At 42.5% G+C, this 24,204-nt stretch overlaps 1 protein-coding gene across 1 annotated transcript in view; it reads right to left on the bottom strand.

The window, feature by feature from the left end:
- The window catches only part of FANCD2 (Fanconi anemia, complementation group D2), a gene marked incomplete at its 3' end in the record, with an annotated part of 38,832 nt that extends 14,924 nt beyond the window's left edge, over positions 1–23,908 (bottom strand). Inside the window, exons 1-26 of the mRNA XM_009878264.1 lie at positions 23,830–23,908; positions 23,183–23,317; positions 22,511–22,578; positions 21,612–21,715; positions 20,996–21,059; positions 19,866–19,918; positions 17,545–17,623; positions 16,688–16,812; positions 14,789–14,876; positions 13,723–13,827; positions 12,440–12,540; positions 11,866–11,974; positions 11,089–11,124; positions 10,546–10,689; positions 8,688–8,822; positions 7,938–8,069; positions 7,460–7,567; positions 6,289–6,398; positions 5,541–5,598; positions 4,938–5,063; positions 3,559–3,632; positions 3,329–3,469; positions 2,788–2,888; positions 2,366–2,481; positions 1,804–1,912; positions 426–524 (exon numbers count right to left, since the gene is read on the bottom strand). Of these exons, the coding sequence (XP_009876566.1) occupies positions 426–524; positions 1,804–1,912; positions 2,366–2,481; positions 2,788–2,888; positions 3,329–3,469; positions 3,559–3,632; positions 4,938–5,063; positions 5,541–5,598; positions 6,289–6,398; positions 7,460–7,567; positions 7,938–8,069; positions 8,688–8,822; positions 10,546–10,689; positions 11,089–11,124; positions 11,866–11,974; positions 12,440–12,540; positions 13,723–13,827; positions 14,789–14,876; positions 16,688–16,812; positions 17,545–17,623; positions 19,866–19,918; positions 20,996–21,059; positions 21,612–21,715; positions 22,511–22,578; positions 23,183–23,317; positions 23,830–23,908 (2,599 nt within the window). The remainder of the gene's footprint in view (positions 1–425; positions 525–1,803; positions 1,913–2,365; positions 2,482–2,787; positions 2,889–3,328; positions 3,470–3,558; positions 3,633–4,937; positions 5,064–5,540; positions 5,599–6,288; positions 6,399–7,459; positions 7,568–7,937; positions 8,070–8,687; positions 8,823–10,545; positions 10,690–11,088; positions 11,125–11,865; positions 11,975–12,439; positions 12,541–13,722; positions 13,828–14,788; positions 14,877–16,687; positions 16,813–17,544; positions 17,624–19,865; positions 19,919–20,995; positions 21,060–21,611; positions 21,716–22,510; positions 22,579–23,182; positions 23,318–23,829) is intronic.
- Positions 23,909–24,204: the final 296 nt, after the last annotated feature.

Raw genomic sequence — 24,204 nt, 5'->3', positions numbered from 1 at the left:
ACTGGAACAGTGCTTTCTTGGACTGAAAGGGATTTGCAAGGCAGCTCAAGCCACAGGTTTGTTACTAGACAATTGCATAAACCTGTCAAATGCAGAACAACTTACTGCCGCAGAAAATACTTTGACAGGTAAAACCAGTCAATGAAAGCCCTGGATTTTCACTGTTAAATGCTAAGCATCAGCTTTCCCAAGGAGACAGACTATCCAACACTTATTTGGAGTACAATATTTTTACATCTCCACTTCAGCTGCAACAGAAGTTGATCAGGTAAGATTTCAAGCTAGATAGACCTTGCCAGAAATTCTGTTCGATAGACCTTGCCAGAAATTCTGTTCTTTATTCACACACGAGAGCAACAGCTGCATTGCAATGTGCCAGCTAAACCCCACATCACATCTGTTTGCTTAAATGTTTTAAACTTTACCATTCCTTTTTCTCGCTGGACCAACAGCATTAATGGACGGTGCTGCTTCCAGGCCTTCAGACTCAAAAGTAGCTGGCGGTGGGACATATCCAGGGGTTGCTGAAAGAGCCAAAAGGTAGAAAATTGGTTAACACAGCTCCTGAATGACGAAATACAGGCAAGATGCATATCCAGAGGAAGTACTATATGTTTCATCAGCCTGGCAAACATCCCCCTACTTCTATGCTTTCGTGTGTTTAGCTCCAATTTGTCTTACCATTATGTCTGCACCGTACTGGAACAGAGCTCTTTGCATTCGTTCAGCAAGGGAGGATAACAAGTGCTCGTCCATGCTTGGACATCCTTTGTCCACAGTGATGAAGTTTAACGGGCTGTTCTAGCACAGCTGAGCCCTTTCTGTGCTGGCCTTGTCGTGTTCTCAGAGCAGCAGAAAGGTGTCGAGGCTGTGCTATTGGTTTACAAACACAGCTCTTGGTGGCTACCTTGTGTCAGGGCATGCGGAAGGTGACAGGGTATTATGTTTATCTTATCAAAGACCTTTTCAGTGTAAAAGGAGATAATAAGGAGGAAGCCATAAACAAGGACAGACAGACACAAACCTGGGAGACATGGGTTAATGGAGACAATGCCAAAGACCAGAAGTCTCTGGTTTGTAATTGAATGGCCATTGAGAAACTCCAGGCATGTCTTTGGGAATGGACACCTGGACTTTGTAACTGGCAATATAGGAGGGAAAAGAGGAACTTTAGGATTTGGGATATTCTGAGGGCACGGGAAGGGTAGAACTATGTAAATTAATGGAGGAATGTGCAGAGAAGTGGGATGGAGAGGAACAAAAATGGGACTGGCTGTGAGTCAAGCATTGCTGGGCAGTAGAACTACCTGATCAGCACACTTGTTTGACCAAATCCTGTGCCTCATCACCAGAGTCTGTCCTATTTTTTAAGTAAGTAGTTTCTTAACTATATTTTCCTTAATCTCACTATCCTCTGTGTGTGTGCCACAAGGACTAAATGACAACTGCTGGTGACAGTTGTGTGAGGCAGCAGATGTTTATAACATCCCTTAACAGCTTGTTAGAGCCTGCATGCTGCAGAAACAAACTGTTTCTTGTAAGATAGAAGCTAAATCCAGTATCCACCATATTCAGGCAGATTCTGCCAAATCTGCCTGGGAACAGTTACAGAGATTATCAAGGAGGATGACTGAGAAGGCCATTTTGGACTCAGACCAACTGAAACCAGTAACTGTCCATGCATGAACTATTATGTAAAAATGCAGCATGTGTTACCATATACTTCCTCCACTGATGTTTAAAACAATCTCTTTCACTTCACAACTGGTGCAGGCCCAGAACGTACAAATGTTTCACACTCACCTGCCAAGCATTTTGCCAGCACAGTCTGCAGCTCTGTGATGTTCTGTAATCGAGTCAAAACTTTCCCTTTCATCTCGGTGTCCTGTTGCTGGCAGAAAGCATTTACAACCTAGGGATACAAACCAAACCCACTGACTTAGGGAGATTTATATCCACTTTTACTTCTTTTTCTTTTCCCGAGTAACATCCTCGAGTCCTGAACATAAGCACACAACACAGCACAAGTAGCCTGGTGTGACCAGACCCAGACAAAGCTCTTCAGAAGCCCACAGGAAAGTGAACATAATTGGTGCAATCTACAAAAAGCAACAGAGCAACACCTACAGGTCTAATACTAACTGAAGTTAGTCCTAAGAGAGCAGAGTTGCTACTAGAAGCAGGATAAAGGATAAATGACAATGCAGATAAGAACATGGAGGGAACACCAGGACCTTGCTGAAGAAGGTTTCCAAGAGGTAAGACTCTTCTTCAACAGCAATTGCACCCCTGAAACCTAGGGTTAGCATTTGTAAGTGCTACTCCTCAGTGACACTCCAGAAGCTGCAGACAGGGATCTACTCACTTCACGAAACCAGTTGAGAGCATAGAACAGGAGTGAGCACAGAAATTCCCGTTCCCGCTTGGATAGAGAGTCCAGCTTCCCTTCAACCTCCAGGTCAGTCAGGTACAGGGGGCAGCCTGGGACAGAGCAGGAAGAGAATGTGTTGAACTGGGTTTGCTGCCCATGCCACCCATCCTTTGGTCTTTGCGTGGACAAAGTCGTTTCCCAAAGCCTGTACCAACTCCAGTGGCTACCTGGAGTAAGCCTTGTCAGCTCCATCCCCAGACAAAGCAATTGTCTCCCCTGCCTCCCTTCTGCTCTGCGCACAATGGAGCATGTTGGCCTCCTTCACAAACTGCACAGTTCTTCCTACAACTGCAGGAAGTCTTTGCAGATCTGGGACAGGAATAAGTCAGACTCTATGAAAGTTCCACTTCCCCTACCTAGTAAGGCATCAATCTCCTCCAGGCTTCCATTGTTTTGCTCTCCAGTGTAGAACCTCAGCAATCGGAAACAAGGTGACAGACATATCGGTGACACTACCCTGGGGGGAAAAAAAAAAAGAAATTGAGTTAGTCATATGTTTCATATACCTCCAGAGTGCCCATCACTTTTCCATTATTTCCTATGTCCTCCCCATGTCACCTTGACTAAGTATTCTATTTTGCCTCTTGTAAATCCCAGCAACACAGAACAGAAATGCACAATATTGTTTAAAAAAAAAAATGGTGATCACCAGTTTTCTTGAAGAGCATAAAAGGACAGAAAACTGCTGTAACGGACAAGAAACGGGGTCATATTTATTTCTGGTAGAAAGCAAAATTGAATAATTCAGAAGGAACTACAAGAAGTTGTGCAAATGATAGCTACGAGTACTGGAGAAAAATTGTGAATGTTTTGTAGGATACCGCTGAACACTTTTCGAGTGAGAAAAATTATTTTTTTTCATAGACTCAGTCATCCTACAGTTAATTGTCAAAGTACCTTTTGTTTTGGTTACTCATTCCATCAGTAACCTTGCCAAATCCACTCTGCGACACCAATGGCAAGAGGTTTATAGCAATTGCTCCCTGACTTTCATCTTCATCTAGATTATACAAGGACTTCACTGGGAACAAGAACGAACTGCAAGGAAAAGACAGACAAGCTCTTGTTAACAAACTCATTTCTCAGCAATGGAAACATTACGAATACTTATCCTGTGGTTTGCGTACCCGTCCACCGTGGGGTTGAGATCCACCACAAAGTCATTGGGAAAGTCCTCTACTAAACTCCTCCCAAACTTGTCCTATAAAGAAAGGAAAATAAAAAACCCTGTTCTGCTGAGGGGCTCAGTGAAGAAAGCTCCAACAGCAGAACATGAGGCCAAGCAAAAATTACCCTGGAATAGTCAGAGCATTGAAGGCCACTGCCTGCAAGAAGAGCCCATGCCTGCCTTGAGAGACAAAGCCAGGAAAATGCTAAGCACACACCACCAATTTTTCCCCTTCTCTTCGGACAGGGCCTTGTGTACAAGTTCCACAGTGTTGCAGAGAGACAGAGCAGCTGGCTGGAGGAGGAGAGCAGCCATGGGAAACTCTCTGTTCTAAGAGCCAGTCAGTAGAATGAAATGACTAAAGTGCTCGCAAAGTTTTATTTCACACAACGTGTCCCATATACTTCACATTCTTCCATTGTTAGAAACAAAAGAGAAGTAGAGTAATAGATGTGGCAGAGTCTGGACAAATAGACAGTGAAAAGACCCAAAAACACATTCTGCACAAAAGTTGTGAGAACCACCTTAGCTTGCTTTTACGTTTCAGTCTTGCAAGGAGAAAGGAGAAACCTTCCCTCCTTTGCTTTTCCACCCTGGAGCACTCAGTTGGACCTCAGGAGACCGGCATTTCTAGTCCTAGGCAGAGAGCTGTTTGGAATGACTGCCAGCCCTTCACAGCTCTCCCGTCACTGTCTCATTCTACGATGCAGTTCCTCCACTCCATAACCAGAAAATTGTAAAGAGCACTTGTGCCACAAAGAATGGTCAATTCCACAGCAGCCCTCGATGCTCTCCTGGCCCCAAGATGGGTTGTTACACTGCTGGCAGGCACAGCCCATATGCTAAAAGAGTCCCCAGCAAGAAGGCAGTTGCCATCGGTCTTCACAGACCTCTTCCTATTACCATAAATACCACTTATTTACTTATTACCATAAATGCCTGTGGCTCTTCCAAGACCTTATACATCAGACAGCCTTAACCATCTGACCAGAAGGCAATTTCAATACTGTGTTTAAAGTTCTTTCAGATTCTACATTTATCTACAAATCTTAAAAGCATGCTCTGAAATGTCATTTAATTTCCTTTAAAAGGCTTCCCTGTCGTCATGCAAAAGCTCACAATAAGGAAGCTATTAAAGCACAGTGAGGAATCTGCCACAATCAAAAAAAGCTAAGAAAGTTGGAAGAGGATTTCGAATCTGATCTATTTCTTAGAGCAAAAAATGAGTTCTCAGACTGGAGTGAAATCCTCAAACTGGCTCTTTCCTGCCAATGCCTGAAAAACATGTTTCTGAAGAAACAATTTAAGTGATTAAGTTCAAACCACTCTGCAACATACCAGGAGCTGCAAGTCCAAATTCCCCTTCTGCTTCTCAATCAAATTGGCAAGTTCATCATAGTACAGAGCCAAGACCTCTGGTGTTTGCTCACAGCAGAAGCCCACAAGCTCCAGCAAGGTTGAAAGCTGAAAGGAGAAAAAGCAGTCTGCAGAAATGGGCGAGGTAAACGGATCCAAGTCAAGCTTTCACCTTGAGTCCCTTTTATGTTAATTTATTCTGAGGCATATATAACAAAGCTTTGTCTCTAGAGTGACAGCCTACGATGAATAGTCTTGCAAAGCTCCAGCCTTCAGAAGGAAAATAGGTCTTTTAATGTCCTCTCCCAGTTCCACCATTAAATAACACTAAAGAGTCTCCTCAGGACCACCCTTAAATAGGCCAGCCTAGAAGACGGTTGTTCAACAAGAATTAAGGAAAAAGGCAAAGGCTGGGCCAATCCTGTACAGAAGAACCGTCCCTAGATGGCCTGCAAGGCACTGCTCCCAAGCTGTTATCACCCCAGGGTGAGTAACCTAACTTCAGCTAAGTCTGCGTTTCCAGTCACACCTTCTTGCTGACCATATCCTCCCTCTCTCCCATACTGCCCTGTTCTGGGTACTCACCTGCCCATCATGCCCCCTGTTCAGCTCTGGCTTCTCCAGTGAACCATCTCCTTCATTTCTGAAAGCAATTGATAACCTTCATTTTGTTGCACAACACTTAAGACACAGCAAAAGTCATCATGCACAAAGCGTTCTCTCTCCAGAAACAGGAGAATTATGCACAAAAAAGATGTTTGTTGGAACACTACCAGAAAAAGACCTGCTGCTGTTTGAGACCTTTGGGTCAAAACTCAATGCCTTCTTCAAGAATATGCTTTTTTTCCTCTCTGAACTTAAGTTCAGAGAGTTAACACCTCTTCTAAAAGCCATGGAGCCTCACCTTACCATAAGCCTAATATCTGTAGTTGTACATTAAGACAACTACTCAAAATTCCTTTCCTGCTGCAGGGTTCAGAAAGGTACTTTTTCCTCTGATAATTTGGCTTTCAAGTCTGTAGTCTCCAATCTTTTTCTGAGGAAATCAGACAAGATGCCAGTAAGGAACACAATGACCCAACGAGAAAGCATTTCTTAAGCGCCACAAGACAGATTTTCCCCATGCATTTGGGTCAGGGTTGAGTGGGAAGAAATTTCTCTCCAGGCCAAACAAACTGATTCCCTGAGGATTTACTCATTTTTCTGAGGCACAGAACATGCTCCACCTGCTAAGATCATCTGTGAGCACTTTTACTTGCCTTTTTTTGTTCCACTCCAGGTTTGGTCCAAACTGAAAAGATATTAAATTCATCTTTGTTACAGTCTCTCTTACCTTTTTAATGCCACGCTGCCTATCATGGTAACAGCAGCAATAACTGCCATTTGTCTGTGGTTGGGAACTGTGCTGGAGAGCCATTTCCTGATCACCATGTACATATCATCCTAAAAAGAGAAACACGGATTGCATCACCACAGAGGTACTTGTGTGCATCACTCACAATTCTATCAGCATCTTCACTTAACATCACCTCCAAAGGCTGCAGGGGGGTGGTTTATTGGGATTACGCCTTTGCCAAAGGAATGCACATTCTGCAGTTTCTTTTTTTTATGAAAATAGTGGTCAGGACTCTAGGTAAGGCTGCAAACAGGATTAAAAGCGACTCACTTCGACTTTGCTCTGATTACTACACAGAACATGTAATTGGTCCAGATTTCGTCTACAAATAATAGCAACTGCAGAGCTGCCCTCCAAAACACTGTCAGCTTCAGGAGGCTGAGGGATGGAGCAGTTTTTGGTGAGGGTCCAAAGAGAGCTGTAGATAACAGCAGAGCAGACACCTAGGATTAAGACGTTGCTCATGCTGCCTCCCTTGTACCCTGGCTGGGGACAAGCGTGCCCCGTACAACTGTAAAGGTTTCTTTGCAGCAGCTCCGTAAGCCCCCGGCAGGTCTCCACGCAGCATGCTCTGTTTCAACAGCTGAGCCCAGCAGTTGATCGACTGCCGTTCTCAAAATGGGCAGAAGCAGTTCTGAAGATTTCTGAAAGTCTGGAACCACTAATGACAGACTAAGAGGTCTCTGACACAGAGAGCATGAAGCTGGCAGAGGAATGCTAATGCAACCAAGAGATCCAGAACAATGTCTCTGACAAAAGGATACGTCCTGCCTGATCCCTTAAATCGATCAGTTGTAGGTGCCATCAGTCCTCTTCCACCAATATTTCTAACAAATTTACGTTTCTTAAATGTGCAAGAGAAGAGGACCTTTCTGGGAGAGATGCAAGGTACACAGCCACTTGTGATGAGCCCTTGCTATATAGGGTGGAACGTCTAGAGCCTGAAGCTGGCTCGCAGCCACTTGAGAATTTAAGCTGAAGGACATCCTGACATCAACCACTGTCCATAGATGAGGTCATTATTTGCACAACAAACTCTGGAAGTTATCCTAGGGTATCCTAGGACCAAGGCACAGCCTGAACTCCTTTCTCTTGTGTCTCTGCTTACCTGAATATAGCTTTCTTCTTGCCTCTGGCTGAACGCTAGTGTGCTGAGAATGTAGAAAAGCTTCCGGATCTGGCACGGATTCAGTTTCCGTGTAAAGTCTAAAATGGTCTGCAAGAGAGAAGCCACAGTCTAGCTCAGATGTATCAAGACTCCCTTTCCATATTCCCAAAAATACATCAGTTGTCAACCTCTGGGAAGATAATTAACTTTACCTTTCTTGCATATGCAGGAAAAAAGCTACATTCAAATTAAATAAACATAAATGCTCTGGCCTTAATCGTGGCAGTCCTATCATACAGCTCATGCTTTCACAGCAGATACTTTTCCCTTCTGACTACTGCATTTCTGCAGAGAGAGCATTTCACACGTACGAGTTGTTCCAGCGCCTCTACTTCTGAAAAGTACTGACCTACTCTGAATCTGAGGCGAAGTGGTCTAAGAGTCCCGAACTGTAGCACATCCCCAGAAATATTCATACCTTCACGAAGGTGGCGTAGCGCATGAGTAGGGATGTGTGCAGCCTCACTAAATCAGTGAGCACATCCAGAGAAATGTCCAATTCCGTCTCGCTTCCGCTGCACACGTGAGTCACCAAAGCAGTCACAACCTCCTGAAGAAAAAAACACCAGAGAAACCACAGTGACATATCAACAGAAAAATGTCTGCTCTGTTCTGTTCATATAGAATATGTTGTTCAAGCACAGATAATCATCTGGAATCTCAACCATATTATAAGTACCTTTTCAGTTTCCTCTTTAATTTCCGATATCCACAACACTGACTTTCTCCTTGAGCCTGAATTTTCCTCAGTTCTAAAAGCTCCCACAATTCCATAAATCAGCTCTTCAGCAAATTTTTCCTGCTTGCTTGCTAACACTACTGACACTACTTTCTTAGGCACACAGAACACTGCACCATGCTCAGACTGGCTAGATCTCAGCCCGTTTGTTTGCTTTCTGAATAGCAGCAACTCCAGCAGTCCCCTCTGCTCCCTAAATACTTTTTGTTCTGTCCCTTCTGAGGCCTGCCTGCTCCCTGCTCCTTCCTGCAGTTCCTGTGCTTGAGTCGCTTGCCGTGACTGTTCCCCATCTTCTGCTTGGCCTACTCTACAACACAGATGGCTCGCCAAAGGCTTCCAACTGCCTGAAACCCTTTCCCCCAAAGGAACATGACACACATTCTAGAACAACGTGCAAACACAGAGCAGGTGCCATCCATCACACTGTACCTGCTGGCAGTAGGAGTCAAAGGCTGCAAAAGCTTGTTTGTACATGCAGCTGCCAAAGGAGACTATGGCTGGGTGCGCAGAGCGCAGAAACGTCTGAGCAAGTGCTAGGATTGAAGGGAAGAAGTCTTTGATAACCTGAAACACAGACATGGTGAAAGAGGAGATTACTGCTGTTTGTTTTCAACACACTCAAGCTCTGTAATTAATGAGGTGCTACAGCTCATCCCAAAAGCTTTGTCTAGTTTAGAAGGTGCTTTCCTGCCTTCTCTGAATGTCGTCTCTCGCTCAAACAGGCAACAAGAGCAGGTAAGACACACCAGAACGGGTTTCTCCAACCGTCTCCACACAACGGATTTACAGATTGGTTAAGAAGCCAACGTGCATGGCTGCACACAACAGCATATCCCTTATGGGCTGTACCAGAGAAGTCACAGCAGTGTACCGCTAAATATAAATTCCAGGACTGACACACTCTTGGCCTTACTTTAACAGAAGGACTGCACTACATCAAGATCCTCAGAAAATTCTAAGTTATCTTAATCTTACAGAGCTTCTTTGAACAACAAGCTCTTATTCAGATGTAAAGTAGCCTAAATTACTTTACCTAAACTTATCCTGGAAGGGAGCTAAACCAAAACTGGATTAAACCCACTTATACTCAGAATAAAATGTGCCTCCTTAAGGTATTATTATATCTCAATTAATTAATTTTAAATTCACAACTATGTTTCTCATCTGCCCTCTACCTCCAACAAGCAGCACTGTGTCATTTTTTCACTGATCTTGCCCAGGTGGCCAAGAAGGCCAACGGCATCCTGGCCTGGATCAGGAACAGTGTGACCAGCAGGAGGAGGGAGGTGATCGTGCCCCTGTACTCGGCACTTGTGAGACCGCACCTCGAGTACTGTGTCCAGTTTTGGTCACCACAGTACAAGAAGGACATCGAGGTGCTGGAGCAGGTGCAGAGAAGGGCAACAAGGCTTGTGAGAGGTCTGGCGAACCTGCCCTATGAAGAGCGGCTGAGAGAACTGGGTTTGTTTAGTCTGGAGAAGAGGAGGCTGAGAGGAGACCTTATTGCCCTCTACAACTACCTAAAAGGAGGCTGTAGTGAGGCTGGTGCTGGTCTCTTCTCTCTAATTACTAATGACAGGACAAGGGGAAATGGCCTCAAGTTGCGTCAGAGTAAGTTTAGATTGGATATTCGGGGGAAGTTCTTTACTGAATGAGTGGTGAGGCACTGGAACAGGCTGCCCAGGGAGGTGGTGGAGTCACCAACCCTGGAGGTGTTTAAAAAAAAGTAGATCTAGCACTTGAGGCTATGGTGTAGTGGTTAGGTGTGCTGGGATGAAGGGTGGACTAGATGATCTTCAGAGGTCCCTTCCAACCCCGAACTTTCTGTGATTCTGTGATCTTTTCAGTTTCCTCATAGTAAATGGTAATTTACATTACATTACAAACATACGCCCAATATATATTTTTAGACGTAGAAAACATGGCATTTGAAGAATAGCGAGTGTAATCATATGAATTTCTAAAAATACTGTGGGAGACAACAGCATGTCTGGAACACACGGTGGAGATCTTGGACTGGAATACATCTCTTAGGCTGAGATGTTTTGCATCAAAAATAAAAAGTCCATCTAGTTCTGAGGAAATCCCATCTCTAAAAATCCCCATGTGACAGTTAAAACAGAGGAAGTGCGCCTTGAGAGATTGATCTGGGACCAAAAATTAAAAGCAAATAGGTGTACATAACTGGAATAGTATAAATCATACAGTACGAGGTTAAGCCATCATCTGACAAGACCTTTGAGAGATGAAAGAGAAGAGGGAGTCCTGAAGCAGAATCAGCACTGACCGTTGAATGGTTTTGGAAGGCGTTCTGCATCAGCTGTTCTGGAATGCAGCCCAGTCGAATTTTGCTCCTCAGTACTTTCTCAGTTTGCTTCCTGTTCTTGGTGTTTGTAGAGTGGATTAGCAGCAAAATTATCAGATCTAGAACCTTTTTGAGGAAATAATCGTCACTCATCGTGCTGAAAAGGTATTAAGCACTACAGACAGCTACACACTTTGAAATCAAAACCGAGAAGAAAAGCAAGAGCTCAAACAGCCTCGACAGCCACAATTGTAGAAAAAAGTCTCATCTGTCCAAAAGGACAAAATTAAAGCAGGATAACTCAATGCCTTCACATTTAGAAGGGATGAACTAAGACTTCCAAAGAAAATCGATGGTTATTATACTGGGAACAAGTCAAATACCAAAAGAACCACTCATGTAACATCACTGGCAGTTTCTGGTCAAATTAGAAAAATCTCTTAATCTATAAAGGCAAAGAAAGCCCTTGAAAACACCATCAGAAGCGGACATTCCCAGAGACAAGTGTCGAGTCGGAAGTATTACCTTATGGTCAGATGCAGATGTGCTGTTTTCAATAGCCTGAGAGGAAAAAAAAAAACAAACAAGAAAGTTGTTGTGCTAGAGTATGATACTGCATTCCAAAGCCAAATCAAAAAGAAGGCAGACGCCAAAAGAAATACCGCTCACAAGATTTCTCTCCTCTACAACAGTACAGCCATCAAAGCTGGCAAACTGGGTCTTGCCAGCAGCAGAGAATCCAGAAGGCACCCAAAAATCCAGCATGAAAATTCAGTTTGAAAAAGACGTTCTCGAATATCAGGCTTGAAAAAGGAACTAAGATACTGAGCAACGAAAGGCTGGGAACATGAAACAGTCTCATGGTTTACACCGAAATGCAACTTAAAACTAAATTCAGCCCAACATCAGCCAATATTAATTTCTTGCTGGACATTTTGAAGCACCTTAAGGCTCCACACAGCTCAGTCTCAGCATATAAGTATGCAATTCTCCTCTCTTTCAGGTAGGAAAGAAAAGACTATTTTTTCCAAAACTCTCTCATACATGTGTAGAATCACATTTATCCTGCACTTCCAGATCTGGGGTCTGTATAGTGGAGCCCAGGGGCCATCTTGTAAGCGCTGTGAAATCGGTAACTGAGGAAGAAAACAGACTTGCTGCTAATTTGGAACACAGAATGAAATCTGTATCAGCAAAATGAAGGGCTAACTCTTGTCTTTTGATACCATGTGATTACAAGAAAGGCTCAGGCTTAACCTAGGAGTCCAATTAAACAAGGATACAAGGACAGAAGCATCTTACTGTAATCCAAGCTTCAGAGACATCGTTCTGAAATCTCACAGCTGACTTGATCACATCAAAAAGTAGCTTCACACAATTCTGGCTGGTGGTTATTTGGCTCGCAGAAGAACTGTAAATGATGAGAAAGGAGGAGACTCAGTCACTGGAAATACTGTCATAAAAGAAAAAGGCAGTCTAGCAGTCACAGCCCTTCTCTAGAGGGAGAGACTGCTCTGGCAAGGAGAGGGAGTTTCAGACGAGGGTGGAAGCAGAGGTTGCAGAATCAACCGAAGACATACCGGAGGGAACTTAAACCAGATGAACTAGCAGCCACATTATTACAAAGGGAGCTGCGTACCCCGCTGCAGACAGGCATGCCAATGGCTCAGAAGGAACTACATGCATGGCTCCACAAGGATTGGCAAATGTGTTATAGTAGCACCAAGCGGGAAGGAATAAGGATGTCAGCACCTCCACTTGGGATAAATTAGGCTCATGTATGTAACTATGTGTGCCAGAGAGACCAGATAAAGAAGAGCTGAAGCTCTCCTATCCCATCTTTCCCTTGGGGAATCATGTAAATCAGCTCAAGTACCTGGCCTTGACTTGGCTTTTAAGCTTCTTCTGGGAACCCAGGACGTGCAGGGGCAGAACACATGACGACAGATCCAAGTTCTTGCGAAGATCAGAAATCACCTGTAAAACACAAATCCCGGCACAAATCACTGTGACATATGAGGAAAAAAAAGGCTGAGGAAAAGCAAATACAATATCATACAATAAACTTAAAACCATGAATAAAAACCTCATGTATTTGTAAAGACCTAAAAGCATTTGACCATGCTCAAATCTTTTTTTTTTTTTGGTCTACTTAGCAAGTAAACGAGCTGTCATGCACACGCATGCAGAAAGCTGAAGAGGATTTCTTAAGAGTTACTCCATGAAATTCCTACCTACACCTACTGTATGCTGCTGTGAACTAGTTTTGCTGTTTGGCAGCAGAGCAAGATATAGGACAGCCACAGGAATTGCAGGGCACATGAATTTATCAATTTATCTGCTGTCAAACTGTAGTGCAGCAGCACAGACTGGGTTGCATGTTATATGCAGGCTGGTTGCACAGCGGTCTCCCTGAAAGATTTGGGCAGATCACAATCCACATCTGGCCTAAGCTGAGGCTTTCTCCAAATTATGAAAAAGAAAAAAAGCACATGTTCAATTAATCAGGAATGCTGGATCAACAAAACACATCAGGTTCATTTTAAAAATATTCTGAGTAAGTTTCCTTAGACAAAGCAACTTCAAAAACTGAGGAAGTTTACATCTTAGAACGGAAACAGTTCTCCACCAGGAGGATCACCCTTCTAGGGATGTTTCCAAACCATGATTTAGAACAGAACTCAGTGGGGAAAACAAGAACAGAATTAGCAAGTTGCAGTCGCGGGTCTGTTGGATATTTCCAAAATTTAAAACCTTTAAAAGGTCTGTACAATGCTAAATTCTTACATAAAATTTAAAGGCTTAAAGTTGACACCTAACCACAGCTTTCCAGTCTGACAGTTTAACTCAAGACAACTTGACTGCTTTCAGTTCTTTAAGATGTTTACACTCAAAAAAAAATTTATTCTAAGAACAAATAAGAAAAATCTGCAATAGCCAGCAGAAAGGAGGTTTCAATTCTCATGCCTGAAAGCAGAACTAAAATCCATGGCAAGGACAAACATAGTTTCTACATGTGCTTTGAACCTTGGCAACATCAAAAAATTTTACTTGAAAACATTAAAGTACACATTTTCATGTGTGAAACATCTGCCTTCCGTTAAAACAGACACTGGATTAGACAGCTTACTGGTCTTCAGTACAGAAAAAACACTGTACCTCTACTGCATCTGCTGCCTTGACACTATGGAGGATGAACTTTACTACAACAGGCAAATCTTCCAGTTTTACAGAGGGCACGATGCTCATGGCAGACTGGCGCACCTGAGGAGAAAGCAACACAGGGTCAACTGCAGGACTACGGTTTGCAGGAACACAGCCACGTTACCGGGAAGGAAGCTTTGAAGGCTTATAGCCCAGCTTTGTGCTCAGAGCAGGAATATTGTCAGTGCTAGATCAGACGGGCCTTGGCTTTGCTGAGTCTTGAAGAGACCCAAGGATGGAGGAAACTCCCAACCTCTGTCACCTCTCTGATAATTTATGTCAGTGCTGCAGACTCTAACTCATTTTTCCAAATGTCCAACCTGGACCTCCCAGATTGTCACTTGTGGTCATTGTCCCTTAGCATTTCACTTGGCACTGCCGGGAAAAGCTTGGCTCCATCATTTTTTAAATGGCTTTAGGAAGGTAAAAGCACAAAAACATGTGACCTAGTATTCAGCCCTTGGGGATTATGTAAAACAATATTTAATGCACTTAAATGAACCAATCTTGTTCTATTCGTAAGAAGCCTGACTCAAGAAGCATCCAGCACATGCAGAAAACCCAAGGTACATGATTTAATCTCCTGTACATTCATTATTCTGCAGACAAAAACTATGACCATATGATTATTTAATCACCGGCCTGCCTTTTCTTAGAATATAGGTGTCTAGTCTGTTCACTCTACTTCAAAAAAAGAAATAACAACAATAAGCAGGTTTAAGATGGGCAGCAAACATTTCCTGCAGCAGGACAAAGTGCTTTTGTATTCGCTAAGAGAACTGTATGAAATTTCTGAGCACAACAGCCAGGAAACCTCTCTGCTCCCCACTGAAACCCCTCATAAATGTTTCCAAATCAGTTTTAGCTTCTCTGACTCCTTTCCAATTTCAGCTAGCTCAGGACTCGTGAAGACCTGTAAGAGTCAGGTTTAGCCAAATACTTTGAATGACCAAACAGCTCTAGCTCTCGTGTTGCTACACAGGGGCTGGGTTCTGCTCAGCTGCTCAGTAAAAGCTCTTACCTCCACCAGAAGGGCTGCGTCAAGATCCAGGCGAGAAAGGGCATCCAGGACTGGAACCGTTAGCCGTCTGCCCTGTTTTAGTAAGCAGCTGATATGCCAGAAAAAGCAGATAAATAATCCTCTTAATAGAACCATGAACGAATCTTTAGGAAATCGTATGATTCCAGGAGTTTTTTGTGGTCACTGCAAAAAAACCTCTGAAATCGACAACATGGCGTCACAGAAAACTTGTTCCCTAAATTATGACTCTTCTTTGAACACATTGAACTATGAATCTGTGGTTGCTGATTAGAAACAGATATGACAAATCTACCTTTTTCTAATCTTGTGAAAACAGAGAGCACGGGAAAAGACCTGGTACCAACCTTGAGCAAGAACTTGAAAACTGGAAATAGGGTGGGATAACCATAAACAGAAAAAGTAGCAACATTGCCGGTACATGAGTTAACCATTGCTGGTATATGAGTTAACACATCACTTGGGCCTGAAACCTTCTAGTCACCCTTTTGTCCCACGGACACACCATCAGCAAGGCGTAATTGAGATTGCTACAAACACCAGTGAATGAATCTGTCTTGTGTGTGACCTCTCCCCTTGTCACAGTATTTTGCTCTAATAATTGCAGACACAATGGGCCCAAGCAGATACCTGTTTCATTCAGTCTCCTTTTCCCAGTATCGGTCAGTAGGGAACAAACAAAGTAAGAATTGGACAAGTATTTACAAATGCTTCCTGTATAAACCAATCTGGCTTCCAGCAAACTGTGGTTTGGCATCTTCTTGATCAAAGGATGGCAGCTGCGTTTAACAGCCTCGTGGACTTCCCCAAAATTCATCTAATCATTCTTGGCTGCCATGGAAGTTTCTCTAGCAAGAAGTTCTACTTGAACTGCATTAGCTGAAAAATACATCATTTTCAGCTTCCTGGTAATTCTGTTTATGTTCCCTAATTCATTACAACAAGCAATGAGTCCTTTTACACATAAGAAATGGGTAGAGGCTATTAAGAATATGGAAATAAACATACTTTGCTGATAAAACTGAAGTCTGAGGAATTTGACTAGCATTAAAAAAAAAAGTAATTGTGCAGGGCTTTTTGATCTAGGAGAATGGAAGCACAAAACTGAGAATGGAAGCACAAAACTAGGAGAATAGGGTGCACCACTTGCAGGGGTAGGCTGAAATAATGACGACGGGTGTGTGTGAAAAGATAATTAGCACAGGCATAAATGTAAGTGATCTGTGTAATAAGAAACATTGATGTGTACAATTAAATACAGTTTAAGACTACTGAAAAAAATATGGTGCAAAATGAATACACCACAAAAAAAGATAGGTGTAAGGGTTCGCTTAAAGTAGCGCTCTCCAGGAGGGCAGCTATTGGCATTAGATTCCCCTGTTCTTTGGCTCAGTAAATACACTTGAGAAGTGTATACAAAATAGCCAGAAAGTTATGCTTCACACACACATTTTATAACTAAAAAAACTCCACAACAGAGTAAAATAGTGTTGACGCTTTCTGTAGCGGATTCCAAGCCAAATCAAAAGCTGTCGTAGTGATATCCAAGTGACTGGCCACAGACTGATGCAGCAAAACTAACAAGTACTTAACTGGATTCTAGCTGTGCCATACCCAGGTAGTCAAGAGTTCAATATTTTTTTTGATAAAAGCACTTTAGAAGCATTTAGACCTCTTTTTAAGAGCGTAACAGAAACTGAAGTGTCCTAAGCCAGTGCTAGCTGTGCCTGAATGTTACTGTTAACAGAAACAGACTGGTGTCCTACTACTTCAGTCACTCCTGGTGCAGCATGCAGCAACACGTGACGTCTGTGAAGTGCAAGGAGGGGAAAAAAAAAAAAAACAAAACCAAAAAACCCCTCAAAACAGAGTCATTTGTACCTGAGCTCTCTGGCAACCTCACTTTGCTGGGAATCCTCCAGGATCTCCGGTAAACTGATGATAATATCATGCTGGATTGGTACGGGAGAGACACCAACCATCTGCATTAACCTCTTGACAAGATCCTGCAGACAAGAGGAACACTTGTAAAACCTACACGGCTCACCGTGAGCAAGCGGTTGATAGCCGTGGCAATGACATTACACACGTAAGGTCACTCAGAAGTCATCTGTCTGGGTTTATGTCAACTGTCCTTAACTCATTGTCCTGGTGAAATTGTGAATCACAGCATAGACTTCATGGAACAGTGGTATCTTACAGGTAGGATGTACTTATGTTGGTGAGCAAAGGAAACTGGGAAACCCAGCTGCAATCGTCTCAGTGTTTAGCGACACTTCTTGATTCAGTTAGTTCTGGGACTCTTCTAATAACAGCCCTCTAACATAAAGTAACCCACAGAGACTGACAGCCTTAGGAAAAAAAGGAAAAGATCCACCAAAGCAGGAACAGAGAATTCATCCCCAGATGTCCGCAAGTATTCAATATCTCTGTTAAAATTAAACAAGAGGGGATTGTAACTTCCTGCCAGCAACAGCTTTAAAATAGCATCACCCATGTGGCTACATACATACAGAGACGATTTTATGAAAAAGGAGACTTAGAGGAAGAGAAAAAGAAAAATAATGAAAGGGGTTGTTCAAAAGTCACTGAAGGCAATCACAATAAACGAGAAAGAATTAAATCTGTCCTTCAGCATGTGAACATGAAAATATTAGTTCTCATTAGCATAACAATTGACCTCATCCCACCTGAGAGGCATTCCAAAGCTGACTGAAAAAAACATACAGGTGACGTACCTGGCTGTCCAGACGACTGTCAAGCCATTTAAACTGATTGATGATGAGCTGGGGAAAATTTGTTCCAAAAGTGCCCACGCTAGAACAGCGGAAAAAGTGAAACATGGCTTTGTCAGACCTACAGACAGACACTCAAAAGCTTTGCTGCTAGTCAGCAAGACCATGAGATGCAATTCAAATTAATCAACTATAAGAACTGTATTATGAAAATATTATTAACAACCCTACAGATTTTAGCTTTTGGATAAGCGGGTAACAGAGCATTCACAGAGCAATCTTTTTGACAGTTTCCACTCAGGTTCCAACAGCAAGCACTTTAGCAGATCTCCAAGGCAGAAGCTGGCACCCAGTCCACCATATCTGCTCTCCAGCAGTACATGTATCCTCTACTAATTTCCCCAAGCCTTATAAGAAAGAAAACAAATAAAACCACAAGTGTGTAATTTCTGACTTTCACATTCTCCAATACTGAATTCAACAGAGCAATTATGCATACTGTGAAAAGGTACTTCTTTTTTGTTTGCTGTCCTGCATAGTTAGAAACAGTGGTTAAACCTTCCTCAGTTACCTTTTCTAAACCTTTCTTGCTTTTACAGACATCTGTCATCTCTCTGCCAGTCACATGCTTTGAAGGCAGGCAAAATTCTATTTAAAATATTTTCCCCTACTCACATAGAAACCATTTTATTATATTTTTGTGACAGCCTGACCAGAACTGCATGCAACATTCAAAATGCAATTGTACCATGCATTTACAGCAACATGATCTTTTCCATTTTGTTCCCAATTCCTTCCCTAATATTCTGTTTGCTGCTTTGACTTCTGCTAAGCATGGAACTGATACTAAAAATAAGAAACAAAAATAAGCACCCATACAAAATAACTTTTCCTCAGTGAAAGCACTGAATTTGACATTGTATTTATACAATCAGGGTTATTTTTAGTCTGATTTTTTAAGGAAATAAGGTTTATGCAGCTGTGCTGTCAAAGACGCCCTCCTTCTTCTGTAACTTCTGGCCGCACGCATCTGTGAGCACATAGCTATTAATAAGCTGGCTGTTGTGACATCGTATGGTAGACTAAGTTCTCCCTACCCTTCCTACAGTAAGTCAATAAATTCAATATCCTCTGTCCAGGCATCAACTGGCATTAACCCTGCCAGGGTCTGATAGGTCTATGTTTTCATGTCAGATTTGGGAGAAATTTGCTGGTCAGTGCAGGTGTGGTTACAGACTCCCTGTAATTAATGTTGTTTCTTGCCCTGTAATTAAACAAAACAAAACCCAGTAGGAAGTCCACTGAAAAAAACCCTCTATTGTTCCTCACAATTAGTCTTAGATTAGAATATCCTGGAAATTGTTACCTCATTTTTAATTTCCTTTTTCATTTACGAACATGCTGAACAACACAGATCTCCATGGGGCCATCCTCCTTTGACTGCAAAACGGACCACATTTTTTTTTTTCCCATTTTCAATTGGCCATTAATACATAGAAAAAACTTCAGTCTTCTTATCGTTTGATACAGGACAGTGTAATAACATTCATTTTTAAGCCAAAGGGTTCACTGCACAATGAACAGCTTATCCCTTTTATATTTATGACCCTTTAGAAATCTGGGGCAAAAAAAATTCGGTCCTTGTGATTGTTTGTGTTAAATCCTCCTCGAACAAGATTTCAGTCCGAGACAATTTCTCACATTCAACCTCTGAACAGCATTTGCATCCTGCTCCATGCGCAGCACGGACACAAATGGCATCTCGGCTGCAGTCTCAGCTTCCTTCTGTCCCTTGACTCACTCCACTGACTTGTGATGAGCACCCAGGGCACTGGAAAAAAAGAGCTTAAGCATTCACACATTGCCTAAGTTGCGCCTCAAGATTTTTCACTCTGCTGTGGTGTTCTATATTCAAAACCCACCAGATGCTTTTTCTGTTTTCCTTGTTTGAACATAGTCTGCATTTTCAAAAGGAAGTCTGTTTGCATCTAGCAGCGCCTAAAAATCTGCCAGCCACTTTCATCTTTTTTAAATAACGAGACACTCTGTAGTCCCTCTGCTGGTATACTCCCTAAGCTTGTGCCCATCGCTACGAAAAGTATAATGAAAACATGAGGTACGTCTGTATTTCAGCTTCTATAAATTTGTCTTCTGCTTCATGTGCCCAGAATCTCACAGATAGTGTCACACATGTATGTAGAAAAAAGGAGCAGTGCAGACATTCATTCAGGTAAATCTGAAGTAACAGTTAAAGTCAAACATCTGGAGATCATCCAAAAGAAGAAATTTTGTTTCAAAGCAGAGAGAAGACAATCTATACTCACATGTCAAAAAAGAATTCAGGAATTTTTTCCAATAACAGTGTTATGACAGCAGGCTAAAAGACAAGCAAAAAGACAGTGTTAGGATGATGATTTACTGCTTGTACTGTGGCATTGCCACCAAAACCCATCCTTCATAAAAGATTAAATATGCACAGTGAATAAAACACTCAAAAGGGCCAATAAAAATACTTCCTGTATAAGAAAGCTCTTGCCTAGTGCCTGAAAGGAGGCATACAGCCTGCAAATTGAAAACCACAAATGCTGAGAGTGGTATAAACTATCAGCATAATCCAATAGAAGCAGAGCACGCAGGCAGGATGTATAATTGCTCTGGGCCAAATGAAGCTCTTCCTTGGACTCAGGTGAGTTGGTTTTTCAGCACACAGGGATCTAAAGCATCAGCTTCAGATAATTTTGAAAGCAGTGCCCACATACTTTCGTGTTTCTCTTGTCAGGTCTAATTCTGCCTCCCTTTAATCCTGGCCCAAACACATTTCTAAAAATGTATTTAAAGACAAGAAGAACTTCTAAAACATTTTAATTATAAGAGGATTTAAATCTACAGCTGCTGTAAGGTTTCCCATGCCTTGGTGAGATGTCTGTCATCTTCAATTCCATATCTGTCTTGATGCACCTTGTATGCAACTTAACAGAACTTTTTCTTGCCAGAAGGTTGCTTGGCATCTCGTCCATTTTTAAACACCTCCATTATTCAAATTCCTCCAATAATGGAGTTTCCATCACCTCTTCAGCCAATCTGTTCAAGCACTTAAAGAAAACAGTCACCACAGTGTAAGTGGTTATGTCCTACCAGAATTTCCCAGGTGGCTGACCTGAGCCGTCAGCTCTCATCCTGCCCCTTTTTGCCTTTGAGAAGAGGCTGGCTCTGTTTTCTCTGCACCACACAACTGGATATTGGAAGACCACAAAATCTCCCTTAATCTTCTCTTCTTAAGACTGAATAAACCCTGTTCCCTCTATCTCTTCTTGTACGCCATGCGCTCTGTGCACTAAGCATCTTTGTGTCCCTAAAGAAACAAGAAATTGGACACTACTCCAGATGCAGCCTCATCTCCATCCTCTGACTTAAGCAGTAACATCACTGTAGGGAGCAAAATCAGTGCCCGTACCTGTAAGACTTTAATTCCAAGGAGCAGTTTAATGAGGCTTTCACAATACGAATGCACCAGAGTCCTGCAAGATGAAAGATTTCACCATAGTTGCAATAAAAACATGTTAAGAGAACAGGCTGTAACTGTTTCCATTACTGAGTTTTTTAAAAACCAATTACAGAGATTTATGGTAACAAATGGTAACCACAGTCAACCATAAAAAAAATTTTAAAACTGCAGTTTAGCTCTGAATGAGCTTACTCTTTACAAGACAAGTGTGAGTTGGAAATGCAAAAGTGTCTGCAGTTAAGCTGTATCTCCTGGAAAAACTGTCAAAAGCAGATGACCTTCACCAGTCTTGTCAATTTTTTTTTCCCCAGTATTTTGTTCTTGCCATAAAATGGCACGGAGCCCAACACACGCCACAGGCAGCTAGTAAATTCTGTGGCTTACCACTTGAAACTTACTGTTATTAAATAGCAGCATATTACACGAGCCATTTTTGCACAGGAAACAAGTCTTGTTGTGTATCAGCCAGAGTTGCGGCATTCCCACCACTCTGCTCAGTGTTCCACAACATTTAACTAGAGACTGGCTCTGACTGAAGGTGAAGACAAAACACATTTTCTCTCACCTTGACCCCTCAGTCCGTACAGGAGTGCACGGCAAGAGACAGTTCTTAAACTGGCTTCTGTCCTTGATGTGAGATTCCAAGCCACTAATAAATTGCTTCACAACCTGCAAATCAGAGAGAAGTGATCTACATCGTCCCAGTCAGCTGCTGTCTTTGCGAGCAGCTGATGAGAACCGGGAGGAGCCAGCCCGGGAACTGCAGACAGACAGTAGCTGCGATAGAGGGAAGGTTGGATAATAAACAAACTCTAGGCTAAACCACTTCCAAGAGGAAATGCTAATTGTTCTACAAAATAACTCCAAAGCAATAGTCTTACATTTTACTTTGACTTAAAAGGGCTTTGCCCTTCTCCTTGTTCAGCTGAGACAGCAACATTTAATGTGACAAGAGCTGCACCCAAAAATCATTTCCAGGATTCAAATCACTGCCCACAGAACTTTCACGCTGGGCTTGCTGACTGAAGAGGAGCACCACACCATGGCAGCTGTATTGCTGCCAGCTCCCAGCCAACAGAAAACACAGCTTCCACTAGAAAGTTAAGCAAGAGATTTTTTTCTCCGTAAGAGTCTTTGCCTATTGAATAATATTTGCCAACTTTGACATGGCATGGTGGTGGAAGGGCAGAACATTTGCTTGGAATTGTGCAAAACTAATTTTGGAGTGTGCAGGCCAAGGCTGGTTTAACAGAGGCACAGGCAGGTCGTCATCTTCTGACTCAACAGCTGAGAAGAGACAGGTGTGGCAAAAGGACAATGGGACCAAAAGGCTGGAACAGCAACACTGAGAGAACTAGAGAATCTGTACGGGACTAGCAGGGACAGGCAGCTGCATTTGCATCTTTTGCTGCATAGCAAACAGTTTTAAAGCTGGCTCCTGCCAAAGCACGGTTCATTACTTACATCTGGGTAAGTTGGGTGCTTCTCCAGGGCGTGGCTGAGCTTCTTCTGGAAAGCCATTTGATTTACAGCTACGGAGAACGTTTAAGAAGAAAATAAAGAACTGGACCCATTTTATCCATACAACATCACGGCAACAGCTACACCAAGCACAAGCTCTCAAGCCCATCCACCAATACTTCTGCATTTGCTCTCCTGAGAAGCGCCATTAGCAAAAGCCAGAGAGGTACCACCACTTGTGCTTTCTGCAGTCTGGGCTGAGAGTAGCTAACAGCTTTAAAAAGCCTTAATACACCAATTCCTGAAGGCTTTGTCTAGGCTGAAAGGCAACACGACAGGTTCGCTTCCCTCTTTCAGAGCTCCTGCCTCCGTAACTCAATACTGTAGTCACAGATGCGGCCTAGTCTTATTCCATATACCTCCAATAATCTTTCAGAAGTCTTTTGACTTAGCATGTATTTACCTAAAAAGCTGTTATAATGAGTTAGGTGATGTATTGAATTCGGCAGGAACAGTGCAATTCAAGAGATATCTAACAGATGAAGGTTTTCTTGAACTTTGGAACAAGCTGGCTCAAGCACTCTTGCTCTGCAAGTAAAATGCACCTTTACTGCGTACCACTCACCTTGACAGGTTTTCAGATACAAGCTGAGAGAGCAAGTGTTAAACCCCTACCTATTTCATTCTGTCCCTCGCCAGCTTTCAATACAATTCCTGACGTTCTAAGGAGCTCCTCAAAGATGCCCTCGTTCTCCACTTCCCAACAGGCAGGGGCTTTTTCTATATCAGAAATCCGTGACTTCTTTGTTTCTGAGAAAAAAAGACATGTGAAACCAAATACACCGTGCAAGAAAAATAGCAAGGATCCTCCATATAACCATACCCACAAACACATTATGAGCAACACTAGAGCACATACTTTCCTCTGGACTGAAAAGCATAAATTTAATGTGGTTCCCCCAACAGACCAGTCTCTTCAGTATCCACCCAAAGCCAAAAATAACTATCTTCCCTCAGGCTACATAGAGAGGTTCTTTTGACTTGATTTGTAGGTATCCATTTCAATCAAATGGGATTAATTTGTAGACCTGAAGACAGCGAAGCTCAAGACAATAAACACCGATCAAACGCATGAGAACAGAAGGACTGAGAAAAGATACAGCACTGCTTTTAGCGTTGTTGTTTTATCGTGATTTTAAAAAGTGTTTAAAGTTCAACAGTGTCATTAACAATTAGCATTATCAAAACTGTCATTTTGACCTTCTCCCAGCTCGGCAGCTGCTGCCTCTGCCAATGGGTTTCCATTCCCCGTGAGATTTTACCTGAGCACCTGCTTGCCAAGTCCGCTTCGCAGGTCACTCCAGAAGCATTATGTTTTGACGATTTCCTTTTTGAAGACATGGTAACAAGACCTTGGTCGTTGCCTTTAGAAATGTAGGAAAAAGACAAGTAAGCAAACATAACTTTAATTCAGTTTGAGTTTTTTAAAACAAATCTAGAAGGTATTAGTGAATAGTAAAGCGAAATGTTCCAGAACTTGAAATTGCTCAAAGAAAGGCAGATTGCCTCGTTAACCAGTATCACACCATGTTTTTCTGCTGTACAAGCTGATTTTTTTTAGAGCTTGTTGTATCTAAATAGTGTCATACATCCCATTTTCTGAAATTTGGTTCCTCATAGAACAAGGCTAAGCTTTT

Source organism: Apaloderma vittatum, unplaced genomic scaffold (assembly GCF_000703405.1).
Source record: "Apaloderma vittatum isolate BGI_N311 unplaced genomic scaffold, ASM70340v1 scaffold40011, whole genome shotgun sequence".
NCBI lineage: Eukaryota > Metazoa > Chordata > Aves > Trogoniformes > Trogonidae > Apaloderma > Apaloderma vittatum.
This window is presented reverse-complemented; position numbering and strand designations above follow the sequence as displayed.